The sequence below is a fragment of the Chelonoidis abingdonii genome, chromosome 3 (assembly GCF_003597395.2).
Source record: "Chelonoidis abingdonii isolate Lonesome George chromosome 3, CheloAbing_2.0, whole genome shotgun sequence".
NCBI lineage: Eukaryota > Metazoa > Chordata > Testudines > Testudinidae > Chelonoidis > Chelonoidis abingdonii.
Window position 1 is genome coordinate 134972222 of NC_133771.1, and position 15073 is coordinate 134987294.

Consider the following 15073-nt stretch of genomic DNA (forward strand, 5'->3'; position numbering starts at 1 on the left):
GCGTGGGGGAGGGGAGAAGCAACCCGTGGGCGCTGCCATGTTGGATACGACGGCGGCCGCATGTGGCCAAAGCCGCGCGCGTTCGTTCATTCTTTCGTGCAGCTGCTGGGTCGGGGGAGAACGTGGACCCGGGAATGGAGCGGAGCCCGGGCGAGTGCGAGCAGGAGGAGGAGGAGGCTGCGCGCTGCAGCCTGCTGGACGCGGTGCTCAGCTCCCTGTATGATCTCGGTGGGTGAGAGGGGGAGCCGCATGTGTAGGGCTGGGCATTACCGTCCCCTAGGCAGGGCTTGGGGCTGCTCGCTCCGGGGGCCTACTGCAGACACTGTGCTCCTGGTGGGATGGGGCAGTGCAGCTCCTGCAGTTTCAGTGACCTCAGAAAGTTTGTCCGTAAGCCCTTTATCCCCCTAGAGACCCTCGAGCCCCCGTAGGCTTCCCCCGAGCAGTGTTCAGGTGGCAGTCGATTCCTCCCTGGCCCACCCGAGATCAGGAGCTTAGTCTCTCCTTTGGCTGTAAATTTCATGGGCTCCTCAAAGTAGCTGTATTATCTCCTTGCCCACCCCGGTATCTCTGCTTAGCATTTAGCCTTTACTATGCGTCTATCATGTGCCCATCATCACTGTGGTATGTAAGCACCCCGTGGTCCCTTGTGCAAGTAACCCTGCCTATTGATCGGGGCTGTACCAGTGGCACTCAACCTTTCCAGACTACCCTATACGCCTTTAGGGTACCCACTACAAATCAGATCCCCGAAGTGTCACCTCACCTAAAAACTACTTGCTTACAAAATCAGACATAAAAATACAAAAGGGTCACAGCACACTATTACTTAAAAATTCCTTATTTTCCCATTTTTATCATATAATTATAACGTAAATCAACTGGAATGTAAATATTGTACTTACATTTCAGTGTAAACAAGTCAAATTTTAGTTTGTACTGACTTGACTACTGCTTTTTATGTAGCCTGTTGCAAAACTAGGCAAATATCTAGATGAATTGATGTACCCCTGGAAGATCTCTGCATGCACCCAGGGGCATGCATACCCCCTGGTTGAAAACCACTGGGCTACACAAAAGAGAGTGAAAGGTTGTGAGGGGAAAACAAACGCTAAATGTCTTAAAGTCTGATTATTGGGTACAAGAGAAAAGAAAGCTGAAATGTTTGGTTTGAAGCACAGGAGACGAGCCGTTAGATAAAAATGAAAAGAAAAAGATCCAAAAGAAAAATGTGGAGAACAAGATGGGGTCAGAACCTTCCAGAACAGTGATGGAAGATAGGGATGCGTGCCCTGACTCAGCAATCCCAGGCAAAAGGAAAAGTGCTTCTAGATTCTTTGAAAAACTGAAGAATGAGATGCATCTTGACTCTGATTCAAAACAAGCCACCCCAGAAACCAGGGCTTCTAATGCTGCGTCACCCGAATCTACGCAACAGGAAAAGACAACAGAGGTGGAAGTTGTGACATTTCATGGTCGGAATAAAAAGAAGAAACCTAAAGTGGAACTCACTCAGGACAGTGTTTCAAAGGTAATGAATGGGTCATTCATTCAGATCAAAGGAGGTAGGCCAGGGTTCTGAGGTGGTACAGAGTATTCTCTCTTTCATGTGCTTGGCTGTCTGGTGTTGTTCACATGCTCAGGGTCGAACTGATTGCCATATGTAGAGTCAGGAAGGAATTTCCCCCCAGGTCAGATTGGCAATGGAGTGTGGGGGGGTATCTCCTTCCTCTGCAGCATGAGGGCTAGGTCACTTGGTTCATCTGAGTACATCTCAGTTAATCAATTTTCTGCCATATTAGGAGCCTCCGGCAGTGGTGCACCTCAGTTGCTGCTAGTCTCCTGAGGAGTATAATACCTTTGTCTAATTTCAGTGGTTGGGTTTAGTGTGCGGGTGCTGGGTGATGTTGGTGACTGTGATATACAGGAGATGAGAGTAGATCAGAGATCAGCAGCCTTTCAGAAGCGGTGTGCCGAGTCTTCATTTATTCACTCTAATTTAAGGTTTTGCATGCCGGTAATACATTTTAACAATTTTTAGAAGGTCTCTCTCTATAAGTCTATATATTATATAACTAAACTAGTGTTGTATTGTAAAATAAACAGGGTTTTCAAAATGTTTAAGAAGCTTCATTTAAAATGAAATTAAAATGTTGATCTTACGCTGCCGGCCCGGTCAGCCCGCTGCTGGTCTGGGGTTCTGTTCACCGAGGCTGGCAGCGGGCTGAGCGGCCTGCGGCCGGGACCCCGGCTGGCAAGGGTCCGTCAGCCAGAACCCCAGACCAGCAGTGGGCTGTGCGGGGCAGGGCTGGCGGCCAGGACCCAGAGGGCTGGAGTCAGGGCTGGGGCTGGGTATGTGAGGGGGTGTAGGTGTCAGGGCAGAGGGGGCGCTGGGTATGGGTGGGGTGCCAGAGTCAGGGCTAGGGTTGCGGGTGGGGGGGGATGAAGGAGTCAAGTAGAGGGCTGGGTATGTATGAGGGAGGTACAGGGCTCAGGGCAGGGGCCTGGGAGGGTGCGGGCTCAGGGCAGAGGGTGTGGTGTGTGTAGTGTGGGGGGGGTCGGGGGTCAGGGCTCAGGGGAGAGTGCTGGGTGACTGCCCCCCTAAAAACTCTCAACCCCGCTGCTCCTTGTCCCCTGACTACCCCCTCCTGGGACCCCTGCCCAACTGCCCCCCAGGACCCACCCCCTATCTAAGCCTCCCTGTTCCTTGTCCCCAGACTGGACTCTACCTCCTACCTGTCCCCTGACTGCCCTGAACCCTCATCCACACCCCCCATCCCCAGCCAGACCCCCGGACTCCCATGCCTATCCAACCACTCCCTGCCCCTGACAGGACCCCCAGAACTCCTGACCCATCCAACCCCCCCCACTCTCCTGCCTGCCCCAACCCCTCTCCACACCCCTGCCTCCTGACAGGACCCCCAGAACTCCCAACTCATAACAACCCCCCAGCTCCTTGTCCCCTGACCACCCCCTCCTCAGAGACCCCCCACCCTAACTCCCCCCCCAGGACCCTCCTTGCTCCCGGTCCCCTGACTGCCCTGACCCCTATTCACCCCCTGCCCCCTCACAAACCCCGGGACTCCCATGCCCCATCCAACCCCCCCTGCCCCCTAACTGCCCCCCCCCCCATCCCTAACCACCCCCTCTGGGATCCCACCCTGCTCCCTGTCCCCTAACTGCCTGCACCCCTTATCCAACCCCCCCAGCCCTGGGCCCCTTACCATGAGGCTCCACACAAAGCTAGATACGCTGCTCCGCGGGAGCACAGAGCCCTGCTCCTCCAGTTGAGCAGGGAGCGTGTCTGCCTCCCTGCGGAGCCAAATGCTGCCCCGCCGGAGCGCGCAGCCCCGACCCCCAGAACGCTGCATGCGGCGGCAGGGCTCCAGGGGAGGGGAGAAGGCGGGGGAGGGGCCGGCAGCTTGCTGCGCTCGGCCCGGGAGCGCGGACCCCGCGGCTTGCCATGCCAGGAGAGTGGGCCCATTTGCCCACCCCATGCACACGGCTATGCTTCTGCTCCCTGCCCCCGCGGGGGAAGTGGAGGGCAGAGGAGAGTGTGCCGGCTGGGAAGAATTTTTAGTGGCATGCTGGAGTCCTGGCAGGCTCCAGCGTGCCATTAAAAATTGGCTCACGTGCCATCTTTGGCACACGTGCCATAGGTTGCCGACCCCTGGAGTAGATGATCTGGTGGTCCCTTCTGACCTTAAGTTGTATGACTTTCTGATGTCTTGAAACAGCAGAAACTATACTAGGCCAAATCCCTCCCTGGCAAACTCCATTAATATCAAACTAGATGAATGTGATTTTTTTGACATAAAAAATTGCCAGTATTGGTAGACTGTTTTGTCCATTATTTATATTATAACAACACAGTAGGCTAGCCTTTTTTCTTGCTCATTGCTGACAGAGTGGCTACTTCTTAACAGGCCACAAATTTTCTGTTTGTTGCTGTAATACTTTATAAACACATTTCCTTACAAATGTAAGATTTTTCGTCCAGATTTGCATTGACCTTCAAATTTATAATGCAGTGATTTCAATTACCTCATTTAAATCTATTAACTAAAAGTTGCTTGAATGGAAGGTGCATTAAGGATGAGATTTTTGTAGCCATCTAGAAGACTAAAAGGGCAACAAAAATAATTGACGAGAGATTAATAAGACTGGGACTTTTCAGCTTGGAAACGAGACAACTAAGGGGGAATATGGTAAAGGTCTATTAAATCATGACTGATGTGGAGAAAGTAAATAAGAAAGTGTTATTTATTCCTTCTCATAACACAAGAACTAAGGGTCACTAAATGAAATTAATAGGCAGCAGATTTAAAACAAACAAAAAGAAGTATTTTTTCACACAACACACAGGAAACCTATGGAACTCCTTGCCAGAGGATGTTGTGAAGGCTGGGACTGTAATAGAGTTCAAAAAAGAACTAAAGAAGTTCATGGAGGATAGGTCCGTCAGTGGCTGTTAGCCAGGATGGGCAGGGATAGTGTCCCTAGCCTCTTTGCCAGAAGCTGGGAATGGGCAACAGGGGATGGATCACTTGATGATTACCTGTTCTGTTCTTTCCCTCTGAAGCACCTGGCATTGGCCACTCTCAGAAGACAGGATACTGGGCTTGATGGACCTTTGGTCTGACCCTTTATGGCCGTTCTTATGTTTTTATGTTCAATGTCTAGTTTTTGTTAAAGTTAAAAGGAACTGGACATCCAAACCCCTTAGATGGCTCTGAAAATACCACTATATAAGTACAAGGTATTATTATTTATCTGTCTGTCCAGGCAGTGATCTTATTTTGTAATTTGCCACTGTGAATCATCAGTCAGACACACACAGACATGCTCTCTGTGCCTTCACCAAGTGTGCTTTTAGTAGGGCTGCCGATTAATCGGAGTTAACTCACGCGATTAACTCAAAAAAATTAATCGCGATTAATCGCAGTTTTAATTGCTGTGTTAAACAGTAGAATAAAGAATACCAATTGAAATTTATTAAATATTTTGGATATTTTTATACATTTTCATATACTATTCTGTATTATAATTGAAATCAAAGTGTATATTTTTATTATAAACATTTGCACTGTAAAAATGATAAACAAAAGAAAGTATTTTTTAATTCACCTCATACAAATACTGTAGTGCAATCTCTTTATCATGAAAGTGCAACTTACAAATGTAGATTTTTGTTGTACATAACTGCACTCAAAACCAAAACAAAATGTAAAACTTTAGAGCCTACACGTCCATTCAGTCCTACTTCTTGTTCAGCCAATTGCTAAGACAAACAAGTTTGTTTGCATTTGCAGGAGATAATGCTGCCCACTTCTTGTTTACAATGTCACCAGAAAGTGAGAACGGGCATTTGCATTGCACTTTTGTAGCCGGCATTGCAAGATATTTATGGGTCAGATATGCTAAACATTCATATGTCCTTTTATGCTTTGGCCACCATTCCAGAAGACATACTTCCATGCTGATGACGCTTGTTAAAAAAATAGTGTGTTAATTAAATTTGTGACTGAACTCCTTGGGGGAGAATTGTATGTCCCCTGCTCTATTTTACCTGCATTCTGCCATATATTTCATGTTATAGCAGTCTCGGAAGATGACCCAGCATATGTTCATTTTAAGAACACTTTCACTTCAGATTTGACAAAACACAAAGAAGGTACCAGTGTGAGATTTCTGAAGATAGTTACAGCACTCAACCCAAGGTTTAAGAATCCTAAGTGCCTTCCAAAATCTGAGAAGGATGAAGTATGGAGCATGCTTTCAGAAGTCTTAAAAGAGCAACACTCCAATGTGGAAACTACAGAACCCGAACCACCAAAAAAGAAAATCAACCATCTGCTGGTGGCATCTGACTCAGATGATGAAAATGAACATGTGTCGGTCCGCACTGCTTTGGATTATTATCAAGCAGAACTTGTCATCAGCACAGACGCACGTCTTCTGGAATGGTGGTTGAAGTGTTAAGGGACATATGAATCTTTAGCAGATCTGGCATGTAAATATCTTGCAGTGCTGGCTACAACAGTGCCATGTGAACACCTGTTCTCACTTTCAGGTGACATTGTAAACAAGAAGTGGGCAGTATTATCTCCTGCAAATGTAAACAAACTTGTTTGTCTGAGCGATTGGCTGAACAAGAAGTAGGACTGAGTGGATTTGCAAGCTCTAAAATTTTACTTTGTTTTATTTTTAATTTTTTTTGGTACATAATTCTACATTTGTAAGTTCAACTTTCATGATAAAGAGATTGAACTACAGTACTTGTATTAGGTGAATTGAAAAATACTATTTCTTTTGTTTTTTTACAGTGCAAATACTTGTAATAAAAAATAAATATGCAGTGAGCAATGTACACTGTGTTCTGTATTGTAATTGAAATCAATATATTGATTGAAAATGTAGAAAACATCCAAAGTATTTATTTAAATGGTATTATATTATTAAACAGTGTGATTAATCACGATTAATTTTTTTAATCACTTGACAGCCCTAGTTTTTAGTTATATGTGAAAAAATATGGTTACCTCTAAGACCTCAGATCTGCAAAAATTTATGCTTGTGCTTAACTTTATGAATAGTTACATTGTTTTAAATGGGACAACTCATAGTAGTAAAGTTAAGCACATGTGTGTGTAGGATTGAGGTCCAATTTCCCAGTTTAAAGGAGATGTTTAAACAGATTTGTTCAGTTTTATAATGCTGGTGGAATACTTCAGGCACTTTGCACAGACTAACAATATTTACAACCAAATTTAAATAATAATGTATAGAACTTACAATACTACAGTAAAAACAAGCCTGCCAAGTGGTAGATAAAACAATGAGTCATACCCCTTGTATTCCCAGCCCTCTTATACAAATAGCATGAGTTAAGCTTTTATAAGCACCTTGTTCAGTAGAAACATATTTGTTGCTTCAGGTCAGAAGTAAAGCTTTGCATAATCTTCAACAAGCAATGGCAAAGATGGGGTCTAGTGTCCTAGAGACACAAAAGACAAAAGTCTGCCTCTGACTCTATATACATGTTTTGTGTTGTCACTGAGCCACTAGCTGGCTCTGCTCTGATCTTGTGAGGTGGCATAGAAATGACATCCATAAGGATTCTTCCTCTTCTCTGGAATCACAGTCTTCTACAGTCAGTACTGTGTCTGCTCAGATACAAGTTTGGAGAATCAGATAGCTCAGGGAATTGCGGATGAGAAAATGGAGCCTTTTAGGTGGTTGGCTCAAATCCAGACCTGGTCTGTAGTTGTCTGGTGGTCTCAGTCCATTTCTTAATGGTGTTCAGATCCCAAAAGTCACCATCGTAACTGGCCCACTTGTTGACAAAGTGAGCAGAGACAAAGATTGACAGAGCCTGGCAACTGAACTACCTCCTATGCCTAGAAGAGGTTCCCTTCAGTTATTAATTAGTTACAGAGTTTGTGGGTATCTTGTGTGTCTGTTTCAAAAACTGTTTATTGCCATAATCTCTAAGGTCCTGATGTGAAATTTAGCTTTGCCTGGGTGGACCCCTGTGCCCACATGGAGTTCCACTACCTGAAGCAGGGCTCTGCGCAGGTCCAGGGTTTTGCTGAGGTGGAGCTTGTTGTAGGATTTGGACCTTAGTCATGAACAGCTCATGAGAGCTGCAAACTATTGTCAGTTTTACGATGGGTTCTGCTGTTCATCCCTCTGTTTCTAGGAATCTCTTTACATTGTTTTTCCCCTCCCCAACACGCTCTTCCACCTCTTTGTGTTCATGGTTTTTTCCTTATGGAAGATTTTTGCAAATAGCATGTTACAAAGTGTTCTGGAAGTGACAAGCAATTAGTGGTTGAGTTGTGACGTTTCATATCTGAATTTTGCCAAACTTTAGGGGTATTTGGGTTTGATGTGTTGAGTTAACTTGATACAGAGAGGAGCTGTGGCATGAAATTCAGGTTTAATATGAAAGGAGGTTAAAACTCTGGGGAGAAGGTGGGCAGGAGAAGAATCCTTTTGCATTTAGACAGTAAAAGTTGAGTTGACGCAACAGTGAAATGGACTGAATTTTCTGATCCAGAGTGCCACCACGCTGCATCAGCCTGCTTAGGAGCTGGCTGAGTATTGGCCTAGAGAGGTTCTGCAGTTTGATGTGACTGCTCCCTGATTGCCAAACTCAAGAATTTAAAACAAAAAACAAACAAAAAGACACACTGAAATAACTCCCTGAGATTTTTTACCAATCTGAAATGCACAGAGAAACTTTCAGGGTCCAACATGAATGCATTACACACCTTTATAAATAGCACTGTATCCTGAAAAGAGCAGAAATCTTACATGAAAATAGCCTGTGTAGAGACAGTTAATGCCCTGTTCTCAGTTTGTCAATTTGTGTTGCTTCATACCCTGCCATGACATCTCCTTCCTCCAGCAACTGAACCATCTCAGAGTTGTGGGATTTTTGATTAAGTCCGCAACTGTAGAACCTCAGGCAACACAGCCTTCCAGTCACAGCTGAGGAAGGTTGGCAGGGTAATGTGGAGAAGCATGCATTGCTGCTGCCTCTGCTGTACCAATTCTTTGGTTAAACCAAGTTATTCACTTTCTGGGACGTCCAGCCAAACTCCTTTCATAAGCATGAACTTTACCTTTTTTGGGGGGGGGAGGGGGGAATCGCACAGAGCCGAGGAGATATAGGGCTCTGAAATGATCTAAGCTTTGGGTCCATGAGTTGCTTATCAGAAAAGATGTAGTTTGTACTGTTCTCATTGTGGGCAACTAATAGTAGATTTCTTTATTTTTTTTAAATTGTGTTTTTATTGGCCTGCCATTGTTGACTGTGCTCCTGCATAAGATTTTTCTCTTGTATCTGTCATTTAAGATGGCTATATACATTAATATATTTGTTTGTGCAAACAACTATAAATTGAGCATTGTCCTGCATATTACCACTAGTTGTCAGGCAGATACTGGTACCACTGTTCCCTTGAGGGATACACAGTTTTTCCATGGCTGATGTACAGTTTGTTTTGACCGTTCTGTGTATCCCATATTTGATGTGTGAAATAAGTGATTTCAAGCTTGTATCCTCTTCTTATTCTTTCTCATTAATCTTATTACAAATCAGTAAGAGAAGTACATAAGGTAAAGATGTATTTTGCAGGCAGTATTTTTTTTTCTTTCTGACAAACTGCAAATTAAATTTGAACTTTTAAAGCAAGTCTGCATTGTAACTGTTATGCAGAATGTGGCCTGTATATTTTTAAACAGTGAGTAATTGTGGAATACTAGTGTCCACACAAGATGAATAGAGTCTGCTTTTAAAATAGATTATTTTTCTTGTGTGACATTCACAGTGGTAAAAGACTATCAAACGGGAACACACACACAGGATAAAGAAATGCATTTTTAGATTTCATACTCTGGACACTAAACAAAATTGTTCCATATAAAAGTCTAAAATGTCTACATATTGTAACAGAGACACAAGAGATTCCTACTGAAAGGCTGTATACTCTTTCTAGCATTTTATTACCGTTCAAATAACTCTCGCCATTGGGACACATTTTACATCGCTGCTAGTTGTCAGATTTAAATGGAAACATTTTCTTTTCTTTATAGACAAAGATGGCTATTCCAGAGAAAAATGTGAATGGACAAGAATTTAATTTAGAAAAAGTAAGTTACTCTGGTTTATCTAATCATGATGAATGGGGTGTGTGTGTGAGAGAGAGAGCGCAAGAGAGAGATTGGGAAAGTTAAAGTCGAGGCTAATTTGGAATGTTCTTAGATAAGTTTATCTTTTGCAAATGGAGCCAGAATATATTGTTTGGTGCAGGCGTGTCAGAGGACTGCTAGAGCTGTTGTGTTCAAAGGGCAACCTTTGAAGATAGATGTATCCCAATTGTTCCATGTCCTCTTCTTTCTAATGTATTGGTAGCCAGTAATGAATGGTCACTGGCTCACTCTGTGTGAGCAGGGCCAACTCCAGGCACCAGCATTCCAAACTGATGTTTGGGGCAGCAATCTGCAAGGGGCGGCAGTCCCTGTTGTTTTGCCCCCAAGCAGTGCGCCAAATTGCCATCATGGACAGTAGGGGCAGTCCGGGCACCGTTAGGGTGGCAGGCATGTTTCCACGGTGGCGGCAATTCGGCGGCAGCTTCTATGTTTAGCTGTCCGTGGCGGCTTCAGCTAAACATAGAAGCTGCTGCCGAATTGCCGCCACTGCGGAAATGCACCTGCCGCCCTAAGGACGCACGGACTGCCCCCACTGCCTGCACCGGCAGTTCGGTGCACTGCTTGGGGTGGTGAAAACTATAAAGTCAGCCCTGTGTGTGAGCTTCTTATAGCTCCTCTCCCTCCATTTGTTCTTTAGTTATAGTATTAAACTAAAGTAAAAAAATGTGTATTTACTGATTTCCCCTCTGCATGTGTACCCAGAGACTGGATGAAAAAAAATAAACAGGCAATGATAGATGTTCCATAGTAGTACCAAATTTGATTAGTCTTATTTTATAACATGTTGATTTGCCAAACATTTGTTAAGCATTCTCTGGAATAGATATCCTTTGTGGCGTGCCAACCATTGTTTTGTGATAGCTCATACCTTCTCTGAAATGGTTTCAAATTTCTGTAATGTGTTAGGCCCGTCTGGAAGTACACAGGTTTGGAATCACTGGATATGAAAAGAAAGAACAGCGGATATTGGAACAAGAACGTGCCATCATGCTGGGAGCCAAGGTATATAAAGATGGTACAAAATGTTGGTTTTTGTCTCTTTCTAAAACACCTTTTTTTAATCACATCCCTCCTTTTGTATATGTTGGAAGAGTCTATGGATAATGGGAGAATTAGTAGGTGTATGACATCAGAAATACCCAGGAAGTGAAAATATGATTGAGAGGGAAAGTGATTTCTATGGAGGTCATTTCAAATTGAGTTTGTGAATTTTGTGTGTGTTTTTAACCCTTACTTAACTTGTTTTTCTCCCAGTGTTAAGGCCCAAGAGAGCTTTCCATCTACATTTCCGAGTGGTCCAAGAAATCACCACCAAAAAAGGAAAGAAAATAACAAGCAGAAGCCCTTTTTCTTTTAGGGTTTGTTTGATTTTTTGGGGGTTCTTTTATTGGGGAAGAGTGTGTGGAAATCTTTTAGACTTTCTTAATAAGCCCCCCGTGTCCACTCCCCAGAAAGGACACAAACCTATTTATTCTGTTTCCCTTTGCAGGCCCTCATGGAAGCTGATGCTGTGTAGAAACATAGATTTTTTTAGAATATGTTTGAATCTTTCTTGCAATGATAGCTTTACTCATCTCTTTCACTGCAGCCTCCCAAAAAGGAATATTTGAACTACAAGATTTATCAACAGAAAATTAAAGAGAAGAAAACAGTGAAGAAAGAAGATTATAGTATGGTTTGTATGCAGTGTTTCCTATAAAATAACAAGGGGCAGGTTGCAACTAGCCCAGTAGCTTAATGGGATAAATGATTTAGGTTTCATTACCAGGTCCAGTCTCTTATTACTTGGGCTAGCGCTCTGCCTTGAAGATGGAAGGATATTGTTCCAGTCAGCTGCAGCCCATTAGATTGTACTGTGGTATTGATCTTCTACAGCGCGTCCCATCCTATCAGAAGGACAACAGCAGTTATATCTAGCCTCAAGAGTTGGGGTTGTAGAGGATTCTAAGAGGAATAGAGAGGCTGTCACATGCTTCCTGTCCCATAGATCTCACCTCTCTCCCCCTACGCCCCCTAAGGTTTTGTGGCAGGGCTGGGAGATCCACTGAGGTTTGTAGTAAGCTTTATAGAGATTATACTGTAACTCCTCACTTAAAGTCATTCCGGTTAACGTTTCATTGTTATGTTGCTGATCAATTAGAGAACATGCTCATTTAAAGTTGTGCAGTGCTCTCTTATAATGTTGTTTGGCAGCTGCCTGCTTTGTTCAGAGCTTGCAGAAAGAGCAGCCCATTGGAGCTAGCTGGTGGGTGGTTGGAAATAGAGTGGACCGGCAGCCCCCATATCAGCTCCCCTAAGTTCCCTGTGCAGCAGCCACCCCGCAGGCTATCAATTGCCGGCAGTTCAGCTGTCCCTCCCCTCCACTGCCATGTGCTGCTCCTGCCATCTGCCTTGGAGCTGCTCCTGGGAGCCTCCTGCTTGCAGTGAGGGGGAGAGGGGTGCTAATGTCAGGGTGTCCCTCTCTTCCCCCACTCCTTTACTGCATCAGGACATTTCCACAGAGTGGGGTAGGGGGGATACGATAGGGCTCAGGAGGGAGCTTGCTGGCAGCAGCTGCTGTCTTAACTTGCTGATCTACTTAAAAAGGCAATGTACTTGAAGTGGGGTCAGCGTACTTAAAGGGGCAATGTGCATCTCTCTCTCTCACACAGGGTGTGTGTCTCTGTCTGCCATGCTGTCTCCCCTCCCTCCATTTGTGTTGCCTTGTAGAGTGTTAGCCTACATTAACAACAATGGGTTAGCCTTTGAGGGCTCAGCAGAGTACTAGTTCATCATTTAGCAGTAAGGCATTCCCTGGGAAATATCCCACCCTCTGACTTCACCACCTCAACCAGGCTTCACAATCATCATTGCTGTGTACCAGTATTAAATTGTTTGTTTAAAACTAATTTTCCTGGAACCTAACCCTCCCATTTACATTAACTCTTATTTGGGAAATTGGATTCACTTAACACCAGTTCTCTTAAAGTCACATTTTTCAGGAAGATAACTACAACATTAAGCAGGAGTTACTGTATATGTAAATTCCAAAAGGTATGAGAGGACTTCTAGGTAACTCAGTGGAGCTGCCGTTGATGCCGCTCAAATCCTTTTCCTTGGTCTTTCCAAACTGCCTTGTCCATTTGTGGAATTGTGAAACATATCGCCATATTAGGGGAGCCTAGAGTTTTACTCCACTTACTCCCATGAGTTATTTGTGCTGATTCTAGCAGGGCTGCTCCCATCAGTGAGGATTGTTCACATGATTATGGAGGATGCAGATTTAGGATAATATATGTGGTTTAATTTCCCACCCGCCAGCCCCACCCTTAAAGTTGACAAACTGTTTAAATCAAACCAGCAGTATTGCCTTCACTTTTCAAAAGAAACAGAATTAACTTCAGTGGATTTTTATTGCACGTTGCCTAATTACATTTGCCCAGATCCTCAGCAGATGCAAATCTGCATAGCACCATCAAGAATCCAGCCCATTATTTAAGCCATCATGAAACAGTCTGCTCCCTAGACACACAATATGCAGGAGCCTTTATGTTCTGGACTGCTGTTTAGCCAGGAGCGTCTGTTCATTTTTGACTGAAATATTTATCTTTAAACCTGATATCAGGAATATAAATCTGATTCTATCAAGAAAAAGAAGAAAAAGGGTCAGGAGCAGAGGTGAGACATTTTAACTAAGTATTGATAGCAAACTTGCTTTTGCTTAAGCTTTCCTGATGAATTGCCTGTAATTAAAAATGCAGTCTTATGGCAAAGCTGTGCATATTGAAATGGAGTGTATTTTTCATGTACATTGTAGAAACTCCTAACTGCAACATTGTGATCTTGTTTTGTCTAACCTTTTAAACTTGCTAAATGAAGCATTCTCAATTAAACTGCCTTAGTTTTGCCCTGACTTGTCAAAAGGTTTTGAAATAGTGGTTTGAGAGTAAAGGGGAGCCACTTGATGTGAAATCTAGTGCCTTCCACCCCATCTTACAAAACAGGGCATTATTTTTGTCCCTGAGGAAATGTTTTATAGCATAAATTTTAAAAACCACATGACATGCTCAGAAGGTGTAACTGCATTTTTAATTACAATGTAGTTGGTTCACTGGAACTATTTCTGTATTTCTCTAAGAGCCTTTATGCTTTCTGATTTTATTTATCCAAATATCTGTTTATGGTTAGTTAATAAGACAAAATTTAATCACATGTGTAAGTGTTTGCAGGACTGGGCTATATATTTGTAAAACTTTTCAGAACATATTCATGGCATAACTAGGGCCATAAAATAAGGAAAAAGTACATGAAAAAGGCTACTTTTGACCTAAATGAAATAATGTACTCCTTATATTTTTCTTATTTTTGTATATATTGTTCCAGGGGTGGTTGATTTAAAATTATAACTGTCTTTAGGGAAGGGCTAACCCTCTAATTTTAATTTTATTTTTAAAATTTTTATCCTATTTTTGGAGTTGGTGTAATTTAAAATGTGTGTTTATTTAATGTATTAGATTAAATGGCCTGTATCTAAGATTCTATATTAATAAACTTCAAACTACCACTATTGCATAATTACCGGTTATGAACAGGTGTACTTTCTCACCTTAAATGTAGCATTTTTTGCAGATATTTTGGGTGCTTTGGATGATGACTTTCCTTTATCCTAATTTTATTTTATTTTTTAAACCTAGGAAATCCAAAAAGAAAAAATCAGCAGTCAGTGTTTTGCCAACAGGACAGGTTGGAAAATTTACAAATGGGACATTGATTCTTAGAGGTCGTGACCTAAAAAAAATTAAATCGTCAAAAGTGGTTAAATGACTTTGTTACACCACATCAAAACAGAACGTGAAAATGAGCTAGAATTAATTTCCGAACTGAATAATGTCTATATAGCCAATGTTTCTTTGCTCTATTTTAATACCTGTCACAATACCTTGGGTTTTTTTGTTTTTTGGGTTTTTTTTACCTCAACAGCACTGAGTTTCCACTCTGGGGAGAACATAAAATGCATTGTTACATCATAAATTCTGAGTAAGAAAAAAATAAGTTGTTTTTTCCTATTGATAAGTAACCTAATTAAACTATTACTTTCATTGACTAACAAAGATATTGTACTTTATTAATCTGAGAACTGTTCACTTTGCAAGCTGAAAATTATTTGGATGTTGTCTCAATGCAAAAGTGACTTATGTTGTTTTGCGGTTTTTTTAACTGAAGCAAAAAAGTTTAGCTGTTTGTGAGTATGAGGACAGTGAGGACATAGCCCAAGATTTTCTATTTAAAAGTAGCATTATTTGGATGTTTGCGCTTTTTTTTAAACAGCTCTTGCACTGAAATACAACCATAGGTGGGCAACTCAAGTTTAGCAGGG

At 42.7% G+C, this 15073-nt stretch overlaps 1 protein-coding gene across 2 annotated transcripts; it reads left to right on the top strand.

Annotated features, from left to right (window-relative positions):
* Positions 1-53: 53 nt before the first annotated feature.
* Positions 54-14807, top strand: FSAF1 (40S small subunit processome assembly factor 1). 2 transcript variants are annotated; one of them, XM_032806384.2, is made up of 7 exons: positions 54-228; positions 1179-1528; positions 9601-9657; positions 10624-10719; positions 11306-11392; positions 13322-13374; positions 14391-14807. In XM_032806384.2, the coding sequence occupies exons 1-7, from the start codon at positions 135-137 to the stop codon at positions 14518-14520; spliced, it is 867 nt and encodes a 288-aa protein (XP_032662275.1). In that variant the 5' UTR covers positions 54-134; the 3' UTR covers positions 14521-14807. The 2 variants fall into 2 exon arrangements, with proteins under 2 accessions (XP_032662275.1, XP_032662276.1); XM_032806385.2 differs by having other exon boundaries at positions 139-228; positions 1174-1528.
* Positions 14808-15073: the final 266 nt, after the last annotated feature.